Below are 20,317 nucleotides of genomic sequence, written 5' to 3'. Positions count from 1 at the left end.
GTTGTGCCAGGGGAGGTTCAAGATGGATGTTAGCAATGGTTCCTTCTCCCGAAGAGCAGTCAGCGCTGGCACGGGCTGCTCAGGGAGGTGGGGAGGGGGGTCACCGTCCCTGGAAATGCTGCACATGCTCTTGGTGTCTCCTCCAGCCTTTCCGTGACTCCAAGTGTTTGCAGCACCCGCTGCTCAGCGCCGCGTGCCACAACCGCCGGGCTGTCCCTGCAGCCACGGGAGCATCCAGCGCTGCACGAGGAGAGCGATCGGCCCCGGAGTGACGCGGGTGAGCCGAGAACGGCGCTGGGTAAGAACGTGTTGGGCAGCAAAGTCCCAAATGTTTGCGGGGATTGAGGCAGGCGGCGATTTACAGCAGCCGGGGCCGTGACGCCGAGCGGGTGGGAACGGCGCTGCGTCCCGTTAAGGTGGGGAAGCTCGGAAATGGATAACGTGATAACAACAAAAATCGGGGCTTTCAATCCTTCCATCGAGGCTGGAGGAGGGGGCGGGAAGGATGCGGCTGCCGGAGGGGAAACCACCCCTTCCCCGGGGCGGAGCGGGGCCTCCCTCCATCCATCCCTCCCTCCAACCCTCCTCCCCTCTCCCTCCCTCCCTCCCTCCTTGTCTCTCTCTCTGCCGCCACCGGAGCGGAACCGAAAGCGAAGGCGGCTCCGTGCGGCCCCGTGGCGGCCGAGGCCGCGCCCTTCCCGTCCGTCGGAGCGGATCGGAGCGGTGCCCGCAGGTCGGTGCTGCGGTGGGAGCGGGGCGGGCCCGGCCGCGCGGGGAGGCGGCTGCAGAGACAAAGCCGAGCCCGGGAGGGGCCCCGCGTCGCTCCGGGGATGCCGCGCTGCGGAGCGGAGCTGCCGCCCCTCGGGGCTGCTCTGCACCTGCGGGATGCGGGGAACACGGGGGGACGCGGGATGCGCGGTGGGATGGATGTGCGGTGGGATGGATGTGCGGGGGGCAGCGGGAGCCGCCTGCGCGTCCCCATCTCGGCTCCCGTCGGGGTCTGGAGCCCCCCGCGTTGCTTTGGGCTCGCACGGAGTTGGGGGCGTCTGCGCGCACCTTTGCGGAATGAGCGGTCGGGATTGGGGAAAAGCGGCCGGCAAAAGCATAGAGCCCGTTATGCGGGGATTGAGCAGCGCCGTGCAGGCTGTTATCAGATCGGGGAGGTAATTCGGAGGAGGCTTTGCTTTCAGCTCAGCCCTAATGGCCTTTAAGTGGTGTTGGCAGCGCGCAGTGCCCATCTCCTGGAACTGCTGCGTGCACAGCGGGGTGAGCTGCTGCTGCTGCTCCCTGCTCGTCCCAGCCCCGGGCCGGGCCCGGTAAGCATCACTAACCGGTGGTATTGGGGTTAAAGGTGGTTTTGGTTCCTTTTGGAGCTTGCCGCTGGGTTTCTTGCTACCACAGCGTTCCTACCGGTGCTTTTCTGACTCCACGCAGCGGGCCCAGAGCGACAGAAAGCGTTACTGCTTGGGCCCAAGGAGCCGGTGTGGATGGACTTGTTTCCAGTCCCTCTGTATTTCAGGTGCCCTCTGACTTCTGGAGAAGCCGCTGGGAGATTTTTTCCATTAAAAGTCAGGCGGGGATGCACATGGGCTTTGTATACCACAGTGACTAATATTTCTGGCAAGGGCCGATCCTGCCCGTAGGAAGGGAAACTGTGATGGGTGCCCCGTCGCTGCCATGACCCTGTGCTTGGCACTGGCACTTCCACTGCTGGCAGTGACTGTGGAACGCAGGACAGTGACTGGACTCTGCCCAGAGGGAGCTGGAACCACACTGGGCACTGCAATTCTTTCTAAAGAGCTTTTTGGGCAGCGTGTGAGCTGATCCCCACAACGGGTTGCAGGGAGGTGGTGATGCTGGTGGTGCCACCGAGGTTTCTTTGCTTGCTGCATGGGGGCAATGTGGCTGTGAGGGGCTCGGAGCATCCCTTGTCCCAGTGCTTCAGGGTCTGTGGGGACCCTGTGGGGTCGCAGGGTTGTGTTGATGGCTTCACCCATTGAGGCTGATTTTGCTCCCATTCATCTGTGCTGAGCCACGTGGCCATGGAGCAGGAGGGAGGGATGCTGCCAGGGCTTCACGGACCTCTTCTGCTTTAATATCCCTCTCCTTGCTGAATTAGATGCGAGAATGATTGCTTCAATAATCCTGCTACAGCCACGATGGGTTATACATGGATTGCAGCCAAAAGCCGGGCCGATAAATCATTCCTATACACCAGGCTGCTACGTTTCCCGAGGATTTGGTGGGCATGTGCTTTTTGCCTTTACATAAGGATCTGTTGGATTTCACACCAGAACGTGCTACTTTTCCCCGTACGATGAGACGGGTGGGCGGGCAAAGCCCCCAGGCTGTTTTTCTTCCCTTTGGATTTATTCTTCCCCACTGTAGATATTTTTCCTCTGGCCAGTTAGACGGCTTCCCTCCTCCTCAGCATCCCCAGGTCCTTATTAAAGCAAACTGTGCTATGGTTAGAGGCTATCCCACATCCCTTTAGGAGGTGGATCTCACATTTGGGTGACATCCACCTCCAGCACCTTCTAAAAGGCCAGGTTCTGCAGCCACCCCTTTTGCATGCACACAAAGGGAGAAAAAAAACCCTCTGATTCTCTACCTAGCAGTTGTGTGGATGGTGCTGAGGTGACTTGTAACCTGTTTACAGAGCCTTGGCAAGCCTTCTTGAATTAATTAATCCTGATATGTTTATCCTTGTCAAGCCAATTAACACCCATGGACTGGGGCGCTTGGTCCCAAGCGTTATTTCATAACTTGATTTTGCTGTAGCCCAGTGGGATGGGATGGGGATGGCCATTGGGATGGATGGGAGGGAGGCAGGGGACAGCCACCAGTGGTTCTCCAGGGCAGGAGGGGCCCCCAGCACTGCCTTGTTTGGTGAATTTTCACCGAGTGACCACAGCATGTGGTGAGGGTCCAGGGCGTTTGGGATCCATCATTGCTCCAACTATTTATACACACAGCCTGGCAGGCTTCCCGATGTGAATGGATCCAGATCCAGCTGTGCTGGTTTGGGGTGAAATGGGAGCGGGTACCGAATAATTTTAATGTGTTTCTGAGAGCGCATTAAAACACGCTGGTGTGGTCATAGTGGTTTAATGCATCCCAGTGTTGGGATTTGCCCTAGCAGCACTGGGGGGGTTTGCAGCCATGATTTTACTGGGTCTTGGCTTTCTTGAATAGCAAAGTCCCAGCCAGGAATGGATTTAGCGGCGTTTCTGAAATAGTTTGTCCTTGTTGCTGCTCGCTGGCTTATTTATAGCTGTCACATCACCCGCGCTTCCCTGAAGCAGCGAGCGGCACCGTGCCGGAACGGCTGCGCTCTCACTTCAGTGCTGGGCGAGAAAACTCAAGTTTATAGACTTGCATTGGAAATGGCAATTAGGCCATTGGGAAGCCTTTGGGAGGGGCTGCTTGAGTTTTCGTACTTGTCCTATAATTGCTCCCAAGCACGGGAACTTCAGCGCAGGAGAACGGAGCTAATTTTAACCCACTGCCTCGTGCAGTGTGGAGCACCCAGCATTGCTGGGTCCTCAGCGCTGCCCCTGGGCTGGTTTGGGTTCTTATTGGGTTGCCCCTTTTGGGGTGCAGGAGGGAAGGGTGATGGCTTTGCTGTGGCATGGGCAGACCTGCTGGAGCCCTGCTCATGGATCAGGCTCACGGTGCTGCTGCCATCCACCAGCACGTATGTTCAGTGTCAAGTATCCAGCATCACACAGGGATGGATTACAACCAACCTATTTCTTTTCCTTTAAAAGTACATACATATCTGCTGCTTATACCACTGTTTTCCTTTTTATTCCAGGGTGCTAAAATCCCATTTTTGCAAAGGAGGCTGTGGGGAACTCGGGGCAAGCAGGAGAATCCCCAGTGGATGCTGTGCTGTGGGTGAAGGCAGTGAGCCCCAGGGCAGATCCCACAGCTCGTGCTTGGTAAGGGCTCAATGCACCTCTTTCAGGGGCTGTTTGGCAAGATCTGCCCACTCTGTGCAGGGCAGCAGTGAACTGAGCAGTGTGTATACATACATAGTGCAGACCTGTGTAAAATACTGCAGCCCCAGGTGTGGGTTTTCTATAGGGGAGGTGGCTGGGATTCTATGTTCAGGGGTGAGCACAGTGATAGCAGTGCTGTTGAAGAGAGAGGACTCTGCTCAGTGCCACCCAGTTTTCTCCACTCTTACTAATATTTTACTTAATATTAGGTGAAGCCATTTATTACATGAAAAAGCACCTTAGTGGCTCGCTTCATGTAGGATCCCCCTGACACTGTGCTTACAGGTGTCTGTACCCCTCGGAGCACTGCCAGAGGCCGGGATGAGGCCGGCAACCTCACCATGCCATCCTGCATCCCTGGCAGCTCCCCTGCTGCCCCTCAGCCCCCACACCGCCTCAGAGGGCCCGGGCTGCCGCTGAGTGCCGGCCACCCCACCATGGAGTCACTCATAGTGGTGACCGAGTGCGAGGCAACAGCAAGTGAGGAGGAGATGAGTGTGGCTGCCGTGGAGGAGAGCCGGGAGCCCAGGGCGAAGCTGAACCTCTCCGGCCGAAAGCTGTCCCTGCAGGAGCGCTCGCACCCCGCGCGCTCCCCTGGAAGTGGAGACAGCGAGCGCTTCATCTACCCGTCCCTCCCCTACTCACCAGTGACATCCCCACACTCATCCCCGCGCCTACCGAGGCGGCCGACAGTGGAATCCAACCGTGTCTCCATCACTGGGCTGCAGGTGAGGCTCTGCTCCTGTCTCTGTGTCTCACTGCGCTGCTTCTTGCTTGGTGCTTTGGGATGGAGCCCTGTGGATAGTGGGAGGGTGTTGGTTCTGGTCCATCCCCAGCCATGGGGACAGCCCCATGTATAGCACAGAGCATCTCCCAGGGCTAATGCTGTGGTAGGAGTGCATGTTCTGTATATCCCAAATGCTACCAGCTCTGGAAAATGTGTTTAGTGAGAGTAGAGCAGCTGGAAGTCACAGCCCGTCCATGCTTAACATGTATCCGCATGCAGTCAGATTCACTTCTTTAGCTCCATGAAGGAAATGGAGATTTTGTTTGTTTGTTTGTTTTCCCCTTGAAAAGGAAGAGACCTCAGTAAAGCTTTAAGGGGATAATTGCACTGCCCACCACAGCCTTCTCAGCACCCACAGAATGCAGGCAGTGAACATCTGCAGGACAAAACAAAAACATTTGGTGCTGGGTGAGCATTAAGCCCCCAGGTGCCAGTTGCCACCGCTGCCCTTGGTGCTCTCATTTTGCATGAGCAGACAGTGCTGCCTGCCTGGTGCTCAACGCCAGTAGTTAGCTGTCTATAAAAACAAGGCGGTGTGTGGCTACGTGTGGTTTATTGCTAACAAACTCTGGCCCGAGGCCTGGGCTGCTGGCTGACTCGCCTTCTCTCCCTCAGGACTGTGTCCAGCTCAACCAGTACAAGCTGAAGGATGAGATTGGGAAGGTGAATATTCTCCGGCTTTGGGGTTGGAGTGGGAATTTGGGGTGGGAATGTGCTGGATTTGCTCTTGCTTTTAAATCTTACATCAGTTGTGAGGTCAGCCCTTCACCATGGCACCTCCATTGGCTCCTCAGCGTGATGCCCATTGATTCATTTTTTAAATTAGCATTATTTTTCCCCTTTCCAACAAAATAGGGTATCTGAGCCTTTTCTTTGCCAGTCCAAGGGCACTATGCTCCCCACTGACCCCCTGCAATGCCTGGGGTATGAAGAGGAGCCTGGCCTGGTGCTGGAGTGTTTTTTGGTTGGTCACCCACGTGTCCCTCTCTAGGGCTCCTATGGGGTGGTGAAGCTGGCCTACAATGAGGATGACAACACCTACTATGTGAGTAGTGCTGCTGCCCACAGCATGTGCTGGGATTGGGATAGGGACAGGGATGGGTCTGCCTATGGCTCCTGGGGTGTTTTTTTTCCAAACCCCACCAATTTTCCCCTGTGTAGGCAATGAAGGTTCTCTCCAAGAAGAAGCTGATGAGGCAGGCAGGCTTCCCCCGTAAGTGGCACCCAGTGGTGTGACAGCTCTGGGATGGGTGGTATCTTGGGAGCAGAAGGGACTTGGTGCCATACCCACCCTATTTTTGCCTTTCCTGTAGGCCGCCCTCCACCCCGTGGGGCCAAAGGTGCCTCAGAGGGCTGCCTGCAGCGCCGGGGCCCCATCGAGCAGGTTTACCAGGAGATTGCCATCCTGAAGAAGCTGGACCACCCCAACGTGGTGAAGCTCGTGGAGGTGAGCACAGAATCACAGAATCACAGTGACAGTCCTGTTGATATCTTCCTTACCATAGAAGGACTTTTCTTGCCTCCTCTCACCTTTTCATTTCTGCTTGGAAATAGAAAAGCAGAAATATTTCACTTCTCTTGAGGACACAGATCAGATCTGGGGAGGAAATGGTGTTCCTGTGAGTTCTGCAGCCACGCTGCCCACCACCCAATGACAGCCTGAAAAGGTCCAGGGGAAACGAAAATTAGGAATTAAGGATGTGCAGGCTGGGATTCATTTGCCTTATGAGTCAGATGACGCTTCCTGTGTGTCTGAAATATTTATTTCCAACAACATCTTTCCTCTTATTTATCCCCCACCTTGTGGGCAGAAGCTGAGATTAGCAGAGCAAACCCACATGGTTTTAAGTTAAAATGTCACGAGTAGGACCTGAGGGTGGGCAGGCGCTCACAACCTGCCAACATCTCCCTCCTTAACTCCCTGAGCCCCTGGGGGGAAAAACTGGGCAGCCTGATGAACAATCAACAAATGACAGCATTTCTTTTGTGAGGCAGCTTCTTGCAGTGTTCCATTTCTTCTCTGCATCCTTTGGCAGGTGCTGGATGACCCCAGTGAGGACCACCTGTACATGGGTAAGTGCCCGCAGGTGCTGTTGGTGTGGGTTCCCACTGTGTTTTGGGGAAGCTGCATACGGGCCTGGGTCTCCACGGGTTTATTTTAATGTATTACTTTCATGAATTCATCATTAAAATAGTTGTTTTTGTGCTGGGACCGTGCTTGCAGGAGCTCACACCTGTATGTAGTCAGTAATCACCATTCCCTTTCTGTTTCAGTGTTCGAACTGGTGAAACAAGGGTGAGTTTCCTCACTGTGGACTTGGTGCTGCCCTCATGCTGGGCTCCTCTCAGCCTTGTTCTGCAGCTCTGTCCTCTTACCTTTGCAGCCCCGTGATGGAAATCCCCACCCTGAAGCCTCTCAGTGAGGACCAGGCTCGGTTCTACTTCCAGGATCTGATCAAGGGCATCGAATACTGTGAGTGTGCGAGCAGCACAGTGGGATTTCTGATTTTTCTCATTTCTAATCCCTGTGAAGTTGGCTCCTGATTTCCTTTGCCACATACCTTGTTTCCCCTTGGATCACAGTGCACTACCAGAAGATAATCCACCGGGACATCAAGCCTTCCAACCTCCTTGTGGGGGAGGATGGACATGTTAAAATTGCCGACTTCGGTGTCAGCAATGAGTTCAAGGGAGCTGATGCCCTCCTGACCAACACGGTCGGCACCCCTGCCTTCATGGCCCCAGAGACACTGTCAGAAACCAGGAAAATCTTCTCTGGAAAGGTATTTAAGAGCACTTTGGTTTTGTTTGTGTAATGATCTTCATTGTACGTGCAGGACTAAGGATGCTCTTTTCTCTCTGCAGGCTTTGGATGTCTGGGCCATGGGAATCACATTGTATTGCTTCGTGTTTGGGCAGGTAATGGTATTCTTCAGCATTATGTGTGCCTGCATCCAGCCTGGCTGGATTTTGGGGGCAGGAGCTGCTCTAATGATTTGACTGGTTTTAGTCAAACGTTAAAAAAAAACAAACACAAAAAAACCCAAAAAGACATTCATACAATAAGAAACCTTCTGGTACATCCACATAAGCTCCTGCTCAGAGGTCGTTGCTTTTCTCACTGCTCTTTTTCTTTGTGACAGTGTCCTTTCATGGATGAAAGGATCCTGAGTTTACACAATAAGATCAAGACCCAAACACTGGAGTTTCCTGACCAGTAAGTACTCAAAACTAAAAACAACGACCAAACCCAACCCACAAACCTCCAGCCCTTTTTGCTTAAAGCACATTCAAGTTGGGCAGATGCAGCATCAAGCTCTCTTGGCTTTGTGTACCAGGGACCGCACTCCTCATTACCCAATATTGGAATAATTTGGTTCCTGGGGTGGTTTGGGGGAGGAAGACAGCAGTGTGCCCAGGTCCTGTCTCATCTCTCCCCTCTCCCCTCCCAAGGCCAGAAGTGACGGATTTCTTGAAGGATCTGATCATGCGGATGCTGGATAAAAACCCCGAATCAAGGATTTCAGTCCCTGAAATCAAGGTACCAACCCTAAGCCCTGGTGGTGGCCATAGCTTCATTTCCACGGGGTTCTCTTCACTTGGCTTTTTCGGGCTCAGTTTGCTTGCACCAGGTTAGGTCCTCCTGCATGTCCAGGGCCCCGGGCAGGTGAGTCCCAGCTTTTTCCCCTGCTCCGGGACCCGCTCAGTTTTGGGACCGTTGGTGCCTACAGCAGTTGCAGGCAGCGGAAATCCCCTGAGCCCAGTATTTCCTCTGCTACCAGGCAAGTACCTTGCAGCAGCCTTTGGCAGGAGATTTCTGGCCCTTTGCCCCTGCAGGAACCTGGAAGGGGCGAGAAGCTGAGAAAATGGAGATGAAGGTAGGGGGAAAGGATGGCGGGGTTTTGCTGAAGCGTTCCGTGCTCCTCCGGTGGCTGTCCAGGACGCCAGCTGTGCGGGCAAGGAGGAGAAAGGCTTTGTGCCCGGATTAATTCCAGTCTGAGACCAACGGTCTGGAGAAAATCCCCTCTGTAAGATGAGAGTGGAAATAGTTCTTCTGCCATAAAACCCACGGGGACGTAGCGTTGCAGTGCTGTGCATCACCGAGGTTATTGCATCGCATGCTTTCTGCTCTTGGCTGAGCCATTCGTGGCTGTGCCACAGCATCTCTCCCCTGCTCCCTGTATTTTGGAAGGGTACAGGCGCCGTAGCTTGGGCGAGGAGATGCGTTTGCCAGGCCTGTGTGGTTGGAGTTACAAAAAAGAGGCAATCGTCCCTGACAGGCTGTGTTATTCATTGAAGTTGCACCCGTGGGTCACCAAGAACGGAGCGGAGCTGCTGCCCACTGAGGATGAGAACTGCACACTCGTCGAGGTGACGGAGGAGGAGGTGGAGAATTCAGTCAAGCACATCCCCAGCCTGGCCACCGTGGTGAGTGTGAGCGGAGCAGTAGCCTGTGGGTACACAGCCCTGCTGCAGCAGAAGCACAAGAATAAAGCAAAAGCCTCCCTGCTGTCAGGGATGGGGCCTGGGCTGTGGTGGCACAGGGTGATGTTTAGTCCTGGAAGCACCCATCAGTGGGTTGCTGGTCTCCGCTGCCCTGCTGGCCGCTGTATTTGCTCAGGGTGAAATCCTGGTCCAGAGTGTGATCTGATCAGTAGTGTGGGCAGTATGAGGAGTGGGTGCAGGGGCTCCTGCTGCCCTGCTGGCCACAGTGTTTCCCTGAGACGGGTTTTGTGAGCAGCCCCTGCTTGCAGCTATTCTGATTAATTCCTCTGGTCTTTTTGGCCTCACGGACTTTGTTCCCTACAGCAGTGTGTGGTGATGAATACCACAGGGTAACCACAGTGTGGAAAATTAAATCCTTTTGGGTTTTGAACCTAATGATTTCCTGCTCGCCCTTATGCTAAGAGAAACAGTGATGAGCACTTGCAGCTCCCTGGTGTGGTGTTATCTGCCTTTAGCCCCAGACATGTTCGTATGCAGCTGCACTTTTCTCTGCTTGAGTTTAAAAAACAGCCTTTGCCCAAAGCGATAGCAGTAGTTGAGGGTTGGTTTTTTATTCCCCACTTCTCCAGTTTGTGATGATTTGCTGCTGAGAAGGGCTGCTCAGCTTTGCCATTCTACCTGGATTTCCATGGGGATTCAACCCATCTCAGGGCAAATCAGGGCAGTGCGTTACTGGGAACCATTTTAAATAAAGCACCGCCTCCGGCCCAATTTGAATTTTCCTATTTGCATTTGTTCCTCTAAATTCCCCTCCAGCGCCTGATCTCTGTGCACTCAACCACGGGCATTCCGCTTGAGTGCCAGATGCACGTGGCTTTGGTTCTTGCATAAATGCCTTCCCCACGGGACCCTGCTGGCACACGCATCTCACACGTGTGAGAGCTCTCAGTGCTGAGCAGATAAACCAGCTGGAAAAGGAAGAGCAGCAATGAAAACGAAACCGAGGGTTCCCACATGCCAAGAGAAAACAGTGTTGGTTCCTTCCTTCTCTTGTCCCTTTCCAATGAATTTTCCTGCTGAGCAAATAGTGATTTGGATGCTGCTTTTGCTTTTAAATGAAAGCAAAGCAGTGCCACGCTGACCAACCCCACCCTGGTCTTGCAGATCTTGGTTAAAACGATGATTCGGAAGCGGTCCTTTGGGAACCCATTTGAAGGCAGCCGGCGGGAGGAGCGTTCGCTGTCGGCCCCTGGAAACCTGCTGCCGTAAGTGTGGGGTGCCTGCAGCTTCAGGATCTGGGGCTTCAGGCTCTGAGTTTTCCTTCACACAGGGCCACAACCTGGATATAACATGATCTGTCCTTTGTGGGATCTGGGGGGAGCTGGTTTTTGTGTGGCTGAGCATTCTGTCCTTCCCATGGGCTGCAAAGTGTCTCCTGGAGCTTCCAGCCTGGTGGGGGGATCTCAGTGGGGAACGTGCTCAGGACCTGAAGCCTGGTGGTGGTGGGGAAGGCGCTGGGGTCACCTCCTGCTTTTTCTCCTCTGAAAGCAGGAAGCAAGGCAGTGAGGATAACCTGAAATGCAACGACTTGCCCAACGTGGGAGAGGAGGAAGTTCTTTCATGACCAGCAGCTTTATGGTTCTGGTGAGCTGAACTTGGTCTGGGGCACTTCATCGAGTGTGCAGCTGAGGATGAGTGGCACTAACAGAGCCCCCACCACCCCCAGCATGACACGGCGCTATTTCAGTGTAACGCTGGATGTAGAGTTTGCATAGCAGCATGTTTAAGACATCCGACTACCGTACCCGTCATAAACATTGACCATCTCTGATTGCTCGGACTTCTTATGGGGAAAAAAAAAGGGGCTGATGGATCCCAGTGAGGTGAGGGATGGTGTTGAGCAGCAACAGCACATTGCAAAAGATCAGGCAAACCAAACTGCATTTGGAGCTGCTTTTGCCTGGTTTTCATGCCAAAGGGATCTCCCACCATCCCAGGGGCAGTGTGTGCCTGCCTTGTGGGTGCACACAGGACCACGAAGCTTCTGCAGAGCGCAGCAGTGAAACCACACTCATGTGCTTTGAGGGGTTGTTGCATCTATTTCTTGTTGTTTGGTTTTGGTTTTAATTGACGCCTTTTTAACTGCATGGGAGCAAAGCAAAAACCACCTTTCCAGCTGCTTTTTTTTTCCTAAAGAATGCCTATCTTTGTGAGCCAAGTTGTATTAAACAGCATCTTTGGGATGTTCAGAAAGTGAGGTGAAAGGGCAGGGTTTGAGAATGCTGCCTCTCCCGAGGTCACAGTGTTGGGTAAGTTCAGTATTCAGTGTATGGAGGGAAAAGGTTCTTAAGGGCTTAAATTCAGTCTGAACTATTTTTGCTGCAGACACAAGAGTGAAAGGTGGTGTTACGCCGAACGTTTTGAACAGCAGAGGAAGCACTAACAAGAGTTTGTTTCTAAACCTTCTACTTGATCTAGATAGCTATATTGTTAAATATAAAATTCAGGGTAAAATCCTTCACTTCCATGTACATTACATGGTTTACTACGATGAAAAAATAATAAAAGGTATGCTATTTTTTAAGTGTAGACTTAGGGCTTGCTTAGAACTTGAGATCTCAATGAAATACCTAGATTAGCTAGTGATTTCTTTTCAAAGAAACCTCTGTTTTCCAAACTCTTCATTTGGACTCTGGGGCCAATGCTGGGCTTTTTTTGTAAGTTCATTACCAGTAATTGTGAATGCCTGTGGGTCAGAGGCTTGCTAGTAAATTAACTGAATGCCTCATTAACAGATTGTTTCTTATGAAGAGCTCTTACACCTGCGGTCAGATTACTCTGATCATTTTGTGGTGCTTGTTTAAAAACAAAAAAAATCACTGTTGTGGTGGGAGAGCATCTGGTTTCTGGCCTCACATTCCCAAGGTCTCAAAGCTGGAGATTGGCAGCCTGTAGGTGAGTTGTGGCATTGGGGCTGGGCTGAGAACGGGCCTCACTAAGTACATTTGGTTTGGTGGAGCATGGGGCTGGGAGGGACATGGTTGGGCTCCTTGTCTCAGTGTCCTCACCGATGGGGTTGTGCTGGATGAGGGAGGAATCACGCATCCCAAGTACGTGAGGGATGGATGAGGCTGAGCTCTTTGCCCTGAGGAAGGCGTTATAGGAAAGGGAGGTTTTTGGTTGCTGGCCGTAGCTGCTGTAGTCTTTTAGGACATAACTGTTCCCTTGTCTTCCGTGATCTTGGCACTGCCAGCAGCAGAGCACTGAGAGTCCTGGCCCAGTAATTCCTCCTTACCACGAGTCCTCGTTAAATTCAGGTGGTGTTAGCAAGTGCACAGGTGCCTACAGAACTGCCCTCCTAAGTCTGATCACCTGAAGCTATGGCTTATCCTGGGCTGCAGTTAATTAATGAAAGACAATGCAGCTGGCCACTCCAAAGCCAGTGCCTGTTGTTCGTGGCACAAGAGCAGCACTGTGGATTTTGGAGCCATAAGACACGCACTGTTTTTCTCCCTTTGTAGTCCAACGCCATGCCAAAGCCCTGCAGCTTCAGCTATGGGAAAACCTAACAGGTAACTGGGGTGTCAGCACTGCTAGGGCTGCCTGCTCCCATCTCTGGGAGGGACTTTATGGATATAGTGATGGGGAGTGGATGGCTTAGTTCTGTAACTTTGTAAATGGGCTTACTCTGTCAGAAAAAAAAAAAGGGGGGGGGGGGGGGGCGGGAGGGAAGGGAGGGATCTGATTGCTTGTAACTGGTACATTGTGATGTGTGTGGTGTGTTTTTGTTAAGGGCGATGGAGCTGTAGCGATGCTCTGTGCTGAGTATCTCCAGTTGGTGCTGTGGCAGGTACCTAGCAGGACAGTTTAAATTTACCAGACAGCTTTGCCAGGTGCAATGCAGATTCTGAACAGAATAACCTGTCCCAGTTTCTCTGTGCCCAATCCCAGTTACTCAGATATTAGCATAGACTAGTGTCTTATGGCCAGTGCAGGCTTGGTTCATACAGCTTCTAAAGGCTTGGCTCTTGGTGCCAGCTCTGGTAGGGCTGCAGCCAAATGCATGGTTCTAAAAGAAACTTGATGTCGATTTTCTTGTTGATGCGTTTTGTTGAAAGCATAAAGCTTGGATGTATGAGGAAGTTATATCTAAATGCATGACCTGTTAGAGAAGCTGTACTGTGTATATATAAATCTGCTTGGTTCCATGTCTGCTGTTCTTTAGTAGTAAAGCTAGCTTCTTTCTTACAGTGAAGTAAACATTTTGCTTGTGCCTTGGAACTGGGTAACAGCTTGATTTCCCCAATTCCCTTCCTTTCAAGCAAGCCCAGTGCTGACTGTAGAGTTAATGCTGAGTACTCAGCTTTTTTTGGCTCAGAAAGCACACAGGAAAGCGCTAAGGGGAAACCAGGCCTCTTGTCCTGAGTGGTTTTGTTCTGGTTTGGTTTTTTTGGTGGTCCCCTCTAACCTGTCAGGCAACTGATCTGTTTCTTTTCTAGAGTCCTGAACTATTGCAGATTTTTATACTGTTTAATGACCAAGGCTTGTGTTTCATTCTTACCCCTTTATTATGCATTTAACTTTTATCAGGTGTATCGAGTTTAAATACTGTGTATTTACCACTTTTAAATTATATAACCTAAGAAGAAAACAACTAAGTGTTTTTCCACACAGCTGTTCAAGCTTCTCTGTACAAGCTGAAATAAACGATGTGCAACCAAACCCCAGTCAGTTAATCAAGGGGAGCCATTATCATGTTGGATTGGTTTTTATCAAAGCTATGAGAGTTTGCATGTTCCCTGTGAGGAAGAGTCTGTGCTTCTTTAAGGGCTTCATCACTGTTAGCAGTGAGCTCGGGGAAAGGACTGCTGAAATGACAAGGACGGAGCAGTCCCTGTCCCAGGTCTGCTGGTGCAGATGTCTGGTATGAGGCCACAAGGCTCTGCATGTGCTTGGTGCAGTTAACCTGGAAAGAACAGACAAGGAGCAGCTCTGGTTCTCCTCTTCAGTTCTGGCCAGCCAAAGGTGATGAGTAATGAAGAAGGTCCCTTTCTTAGGTTCTGTTCCCCCTTCCTTCCAAAGGAGAGGGGTAGTTCTCACAGCAGGGTTACAGTAACATTCACAGCATCCCTTCACATCCAGTTGGTGCAGCAGCAGCAGGTCAGGAGTTTGTTCCGTACGTCTCACTTGTGCCCTGCAAGGATCAGAAGTTACACTTCTCTGCCAGAAAACTTTGCTTTCTCCCTCTTTTATCAACACAAAACCCTCTGCACAGGAAATCTCTGCTATTGGATTCAGATTTTACAGTGCCGTTCTGGATCAGAAATGCTCCCCCTGCAGCATTGCATCCCACCAAACACAGGGCTGCAGAGCACAGCTCTGCCCTCAGCAATAGTCAAGCAACAGCTTCACAAGTGACAAGAGCAGGGCTAAATCCTCCTACTGGCTCAATGGGTCGTTCAGATCCTGGATGCTGGTGTAGCTGTGGCTGTCAGCACACTGGATGTGGCTGCAGCAGAAGGAGCCTTTGGAGGCTTTGGGGGGATTTGATGGAGCCAGAGCTGACTGCAGCATGCAGGAGGCAACTGCCAAGGACAGCAACCCAAAGAGAGATGCAGTGGGAGCGTAAGTTCTCGAACATAGGCTTCCCTCTTTAAGAGTGGTTGCCCAGGAAACATAATATTGTTTCTAGTGCTTCTCCCAACAGCTTTGAGGTAAAAATGAACTGCTCCAAGGAAGACAGTTTCCTCACAGCTGCAGTACAAAGTCTGTGTATGATATGGACTCTGTACATCCTGCTTCAGAATCAGAGAAGGAAACAACCCTACCTCCATTCTGCCTTTGTTCGTGCTTACCACTTCGTAATCCTCCACATATTTGTACTTCTTCTCCCGATAGAAGTATCTCTTTTTCATGCAGTACAGGACAATGATGTCACATAGCACTGTTGCCTAGTGGAGATGGAAAGAGTTCAAGACAACGATCCTCAGAACTCAGCTGCTAGTGCAAAGTTCAGTCCAAGTGCAGACAGTGTCACTTACCGCTCCAAACAGTGCTAAGCCAGAGCCGATGTTAATCATTGTAGGAATTACATCAAATTTGCCTGCCTGGAAGACAGTTACGAGAGTTGATGACTGTTTTTCAGCATCTCTGAAAGCTCTCGGCCCACAGCCTCGAGGAATGAAGCTGCCCTACCTTTCCAAACACTATGATATCAATGCGGATGCCATAAGTTTTGGTAAGCGTTCGTGTTTCAATGCCACTACTATCCTTGTAGTATTTTGCAAACCTGGAACAATAGGGTAGGTTAGAGCTCAGCTGGAAACTTGGAGGTTTCTTGTATGCTTTTCATGCAACATCCAGGTGTGTTCCCCATCCCAAAAGGATGGGCTAAATGTTTGTACATGCAAGCAAGCGCATTGAGGGGAAAAGCCAAGAACAGATGAGTTTAAGACAACAATTAGTAGCAGCCAAATCAGGAAACCTCTAAAGCAATACGGAGGGCAGCAAGTCAGGATAGTGGGAAGAAATTCAGCTGCTCATGAGAATCATCCCCTCAGACAAGCAGGATGCTGCAGCAGTGCAGGCAGCCACGAGAGGGCAGGGAGCAAGAGAAGCAGCACAGCTCAGCTTGGCACACACAGGCAGTTCCTGGTCCCACACCACATGACTTGCACGCAAATGATACAGAAAAGGAGTAAGAACAAATAAGTGAGATCAGACTTACTGCATCACGTGGTTCGTTATGCCAGGAGGAAGCAGAGAAAAGGAGAGAAGAGGAAGGGCCTGTAAGGGGAGGCCTGGAATCTGCAAGAGCACCTCGGGGCCTGTGATACCCAGCCTGCCTTGTCTGACACCCCAAAACCTGCTGGCACGGTGGGGTATGCCAGAAAGATATTCTTGGTGCACATCAGATCCTTGACTGACAGAGCTGCTTTCTCAAGGTCAGCTTTTCCCTTGCCTTGAACAGTGAAGGAGACCCTTCCGGCTCCCACCCCCCTCAAATTCTGCCATATCAGCACACCCCGAAGCAATCATTCCTTGCACTGATGTGCTGTGGGAGGCTGGCCCCATGGTCACCTACATGCTGAAGCAAACGTGACTCAGACAGTCACAATCAGCAGAACTTCCTCTTTTGTTGTGGTTTACATACATTTCATAGCAGCAGAGAAAGCCTCAAAGTGAGATTTACAGCAGCAGAGAAACTCCAAGGACTGCCTGCAACAGTCAGAGGAGGGGGAGCAGCCCGGAACACTGCACCCATGGCAGACTGAGCCATAGGGACATCAGGGTCCATTCCTCACTACGTTACCTGAAGTTGTACCCAGGTGAGATGGTGTTGGCAGAGTCCTTGTTGTCCAGGCGCCGGAAGGAATACTTAGGCACACAGTGGGAAGCAGCTCTGTCAAGGTTGCAGTCCCAGTTGATCTGCAGCCCCATGACCCCACCCTGCAGAGCAAAGAGGAGGAGATGGCGAGTGATCCAAGAGCCCAGTCAGTCTAGCACAGGGCTCCCAGGCTGACCAGAACCCCAATTACTGGCTCAGGGCCCAGTCCACCCTCTTTCCCTACATGAGGGCCTTGCACTTATCCCCAGCCAAGGCCAATTACTTGTTAAGAATTGATTCTGCTCCCTCCAGCCAGAGCAGCTCTCCATTCTGCAGCTATCCCATGTCCTGTGGCTCATGCCACCAGGTGGAGAGGCGTCTGCCCTACACAGCTGAGCCTCAAGAAGAGATTCTGCCAAGTACCTCCACAGCCATTTCCTGGAAGTTCTGCCCTGCAGCTTTAACTATGTTCCCCAGACGAAAGATAGGACAGAAGGGATCTGTCTGGGCATCATAGATGCAGTTCTTGAGATAAGTGGAACTGAAAGTGGGGAGGATGTTTCGCCTGCAAGGGAACAGAGAGATCTGCTGCATCCTCTTGTTTCTCCAGCTCTCCTTTACTGTCTGAGAGGCCGGGCAGTGCAAAGCTTCACATGCTGCTTACTTGGTGAAGTTGAACTTGGAATACCAAATGTTGTTCTTTACCAGAATGGTGAAGTTCTCAGCTTCTTGCAAGAATGCTGGCCTGAAAAGCAATAGGAAAAATAATTAAGTTCCATTTATATTTTCACAAACAAAGTCTTTGACGCTGCAGGGCCTTTGATTTGTAACCTCTTCAGCTTCTCCCACTAGTACCCCATAGGAAAAAACACTGGCTGTGGCAGGCTGGCTGTGTATTGTGGGCCTCCCATCAGGAGAAATAAGAGAGGGTAGGAAGACAGCTCTCACTTGGGTATGGGATAGTCATCCTCCACAGGGCACCACGCAAAAACTTCACAGGTATTGATGCTTCTGTTGTATGGTATGCACGCCCCGGTCTGGATACCTGGAAAGACAAGTGGATGGAGGTACTCCCAAACAAACTAAAGGGCAGTATTTTCCTTATGGAGAAGTGTCAGTACCCAGTTCCCCCACTATCTTCCATTATAATGCAATTACAGAGAAATTACTATTTTCTGAGTCAAATTCTCACCCAACACAGTCTCTTCCAGAAGAAAAATATGAGCTTCCTTCTCAGTTCTCTTAGGTATGAAAGAATGAGAACAAGGAGACTCAGTGAAATGCTGCTTCCTTCACAAGGGATTGGAACCAAGCAGCGATGGCACAGAATGCAAGGAGCCCCTGCAGCAAGCTTCCTACCATTGCTGTGGATGCTGACGTATCCTGGAACGCAGCTGCTGTCGTCCTTGCACACTGTGTTATCATCTGGAAGCTGGACAGGAACAGGAATTAAACAAAACTCAACCAACTCTTCCTCCTGCACTCCCAGCCACGCTGGGTAGGATTAAAGCGGATCCTTTACACACCTCTGCGCAGTGGCCTTGGTGCTGGTTTGGTGTGACTATCATGTTGGTCATGATAAACACCGCATTCTTCTCCTGAGCATGCAAAACAAGAAGGAAATGTAAGAGTGACAATCTGCAAAACATATCCAAAGCACCAACTCCAAATGTATCTGCTAACAGAGCTCAGGTGGCCCTGCAGAGGGGATTTGATTTGGATGGAGCAGGTACAGCACCAAAGGAGCAGGTTCACGCATGGAATCGCTTAATCCTGGAGTATGGGACAAAAAGTTCTTTCTGTCCTCACGCTTGGCTGGAGTTTCCTCATTTACAGTATGAAGTTACTGAGGGGAGTTTCAAGGCAGGAAGTGAAATAGAAATCCAGCTGCTAGTCTGAGCAGACCTCCCATTCTTACTTTTTGAGACAATTAATCTACTGTGCATTTGACCAGTCTGGTTTGTTTCTGCAGAGAACACCGCTTCAATTACACTCAGATCTGTATGACTCAAGGATCTGTTGTTTGCTTCTGCTCTGCTAATATGCAAATATCCTCACTCTGCCAAAATCTGGCTAAATCTGTTGCTTTTTCTGCACCTCAACTGACCCAGGACGTGCAGCCTGGCCCTGCCTGCCAGCCCTGAAGGCCAGGTACTGCCCACGCAGCACAGGCTCCTGCAGACACACCAGCAATCAGTAAGCACAGCAACACCTCCCATTTGAAATGAATGTCAGGCTATTCCCAGGGTTTCTGCCGCCAAATTAGCTTTGAATTGTTTGCTTCAGGGGAGGATGCGTGGTTGCTGCCACAGCTTCTTCCTGAAGTGTGCAAATTCTCCCTCCTGAGCAAACAGACGTGCTCACTTCTATTGAAAAGGACCAGTGGAGGAACAGCAGGTGATCAGCATGATCTGGAACAAAGCTCACTTGCTTTATTTGCTATATTCTCTTGTATAAAGGTCACGTTGGAGCAAAAGCTACTTCAGCCCTTGGTGGACTTTGGCAGAGCAGTAACTGTTTGTTAGAAAACCCATCCTCTTCATGTGAAAGTGATTCATACCTGGGGAGGGATGACATAGTCAGCTACATCCCAGATCCTGGTTCCCAACGTGGACGTGTTTGTCATTGTTACTCCTTTCACCTTCGTGGTAACAGAACTGACCACAGAATCCGTCTCCTGGTAGCCCTTCTCCCACAGAAAGACCCAGCTGCAAGATAAGAGTTGCAAGGAAAAGCAAATAAAAAGCCAACCACATCACAAAACCCAGCTAAACACCTCGAACACGCACAGGGAAATTCCCCCTTTTATTCATGTCACCTGCAAAGGTGAGACCAAACAGCTTCATAGTGAAAAGCCACAGGACCAGCAAGCTCCCTCCTGGCTTTCTCAAGCGATTTGGCAGCATTTCATTACTGTGTAATGATACACAAATCCTCCCAGCCCCACCAGGTGAAGACGGGTTCAGAAAGGAGCTGTGATGCTCTCCAGCAACCCCCAGGAAAACAACAGTTCAGCTCAGTGCAGCCTGCATGGTCCTCACTGCAGTCGAGGTGGGTCAGGCCCTTTGGTGAAGTAATCAAGTTTTAATGCTATTTACTGCAAAAGCTGTGAGCACACGTGCTGTCCATCGTGGATCATTTCAGGACAGCTGGAAATCAGGTTAACTTTCATGGCTTATATGGATATTTCATACGTTATTTTTAGGATCAGAACCACAACGGCTGGAAAAGAACCACTAAGCCCACCAAGCTCGGCCCCAAACCATCCCTGCTGGCCATGTCCCTCGGTGCCACATCCCCACGGCTCTTCACCGCCGCCGGGGAGAACAAATCGTTCCTAATATCCAACCTTTGTGGGCTGGAGCAATCCAAACCAAGCCGGCAGCACACAAGGGCGCCGTGTCAGGCACACACAGCACAACCTTTGTCCCCGTGAGCTGGGAAGGGAAAGAAAACCAACAACCCCGCTCCCAACTTTTAGCACCCTCCGCCAATCACCGGGAGCGACCCTTCCTCCCGCACAGCCGCCCACCCGAGCTCCCCTGTCGCTCACCCGATCACGTAGGCGAGGATGCCGAGCTGCACGGCGCGGTTGATGAGCCCGACTTTGCGGCTGCGGATCAGCACGATGCGGGGGGTGTCGTACTCGAAGAGGAAGCCGCGCACAGCCTCACCGCACGCAGCCATGGCGGCGGCCGGGGAGGGGCGGCCAACGGAGCAGCAGCACCGACCGGCGGCACGAACGTACAGCGG

The 20,317-nt window shown here is 51.5% G+C and overlaps 2 protein-coding genes across 10 annotated transcripts; one reads left to right on the top strand and one right to left on the bottom strand.

The window, feature by feature from the left end:
• Nucleotides 1-531: 531 nt before the first annotated feature.
• Nucleotides 532-13,959, top strand: CAMKK2 (calcium/calmodulin dependent protein kinase kinase 2). 7 transcript variants are annotated; one of them, XM_015877704.3, is made up of 18 exons: nt 550-733; nt 3,818-3,944; nt 4,290-4,732; nt 5,407-5,454; nt 5,783-5,836; nt 5,953-6,004; nt 6,105-6,238; nt 6,828-6,864; nt 7,066-7,087; nt 7,176-7,264; nt 7,375-7,574; nt 7,657-7,710; nt 7,935-8,008; nt 8,245-8,332; nt 8,574-8,669; nt 9,091-9,219; nt 10,402-10,502; nt 10,789-13,959. In XM_015877704.3, exons 3-18 carry the CDS (start codon nt 4,346-4,348, stop codon nt 10,859-10,861), a joined length of 1,638 nt encoding a protein of 545 aa, XP_015733190.2. In that variant the 5' UTR covers nt 550-733; nt 3,818-3,944; nt 4,290-4,345; the 3' UTR covers nt 10,862-13,959. The 7 variants fall into 7 exon arrangements, 5 of the variants coding, with proteins under 5 accessions (XP_015733192.2, XP_015733190.2, XP_015733188.2 ...); XR_001558464.3 differs by having other exon boundaries at nt 575-733; nt 9,072-9,219; nt 10,789-12,029; XM_015877702.3 differs by having other exon boundaries at nt 575-733; nt 10,786-13,959.
• Nucleotides 13,787-20,261, bottom strand: P2RX4 (purinergic receptor P2X 4). Of its 3 annotated transcripts, none has more exons than XM_015877707.3 (12): nt 20,118-20,261; nt 19,125-19,272; nt 18,091-18,162; nt 17,924-17,996; nt 17,513-17,609; nt 17,229-17,309; nt 16,988-17,129; nt 16,550-16,686; nt 15,433-15,526; nt 15,279-15,344; nt 15,066-15,188; nt 13,787-14,431 (listed from the first exon to the last, which is right to left on the bottom strand). In XM_015877707.3, the coding sequence occupies exons 1-12, from the start codon at nt 20,249-20,251 to the stop codon at nt 14,399-14,401; spliced, it is 1,200 nt and encodes a 399-aa protein (XP_015733193.2). In that variant the 5' UTR covers nt 20,252-20,261; the 3' UTR covers nt 13,787-14,398. The 3 variants fall into 3 exon arrangements, with proteins under 3 accessions (XP_015733193.2, XP_015733194.2, XP_085411910.1); XM_015877708.3 differs by having other exon boundaries at nt 15,093-15,188; XM_085555784.1 differs by lacking the exons at nt 13,787-14,431; nt 15,066-15,188; nt 15,279-15,344 and adding an exon at nt 15,965-16,023.
• Nucleotides 20,262-20,317: the final 56 nt, after the last annotated feature.

This window comes from Coturnix japonica, chromosome 9, assembly GCF_054131305.1.
Source record: "Coturnix japonica strain WE chromosome 9, WE-NBRP24, whole genome shotgun sequence".
Lineage (NCBI taxonomy): Eukaryota > Metazoa > Chordata > Aves > Galliformes > Phasianidae > Coturnix > Coturnix japonica.
This window is presented reverse-complemented; position numbering and strand designations above follow the sequence as displayed.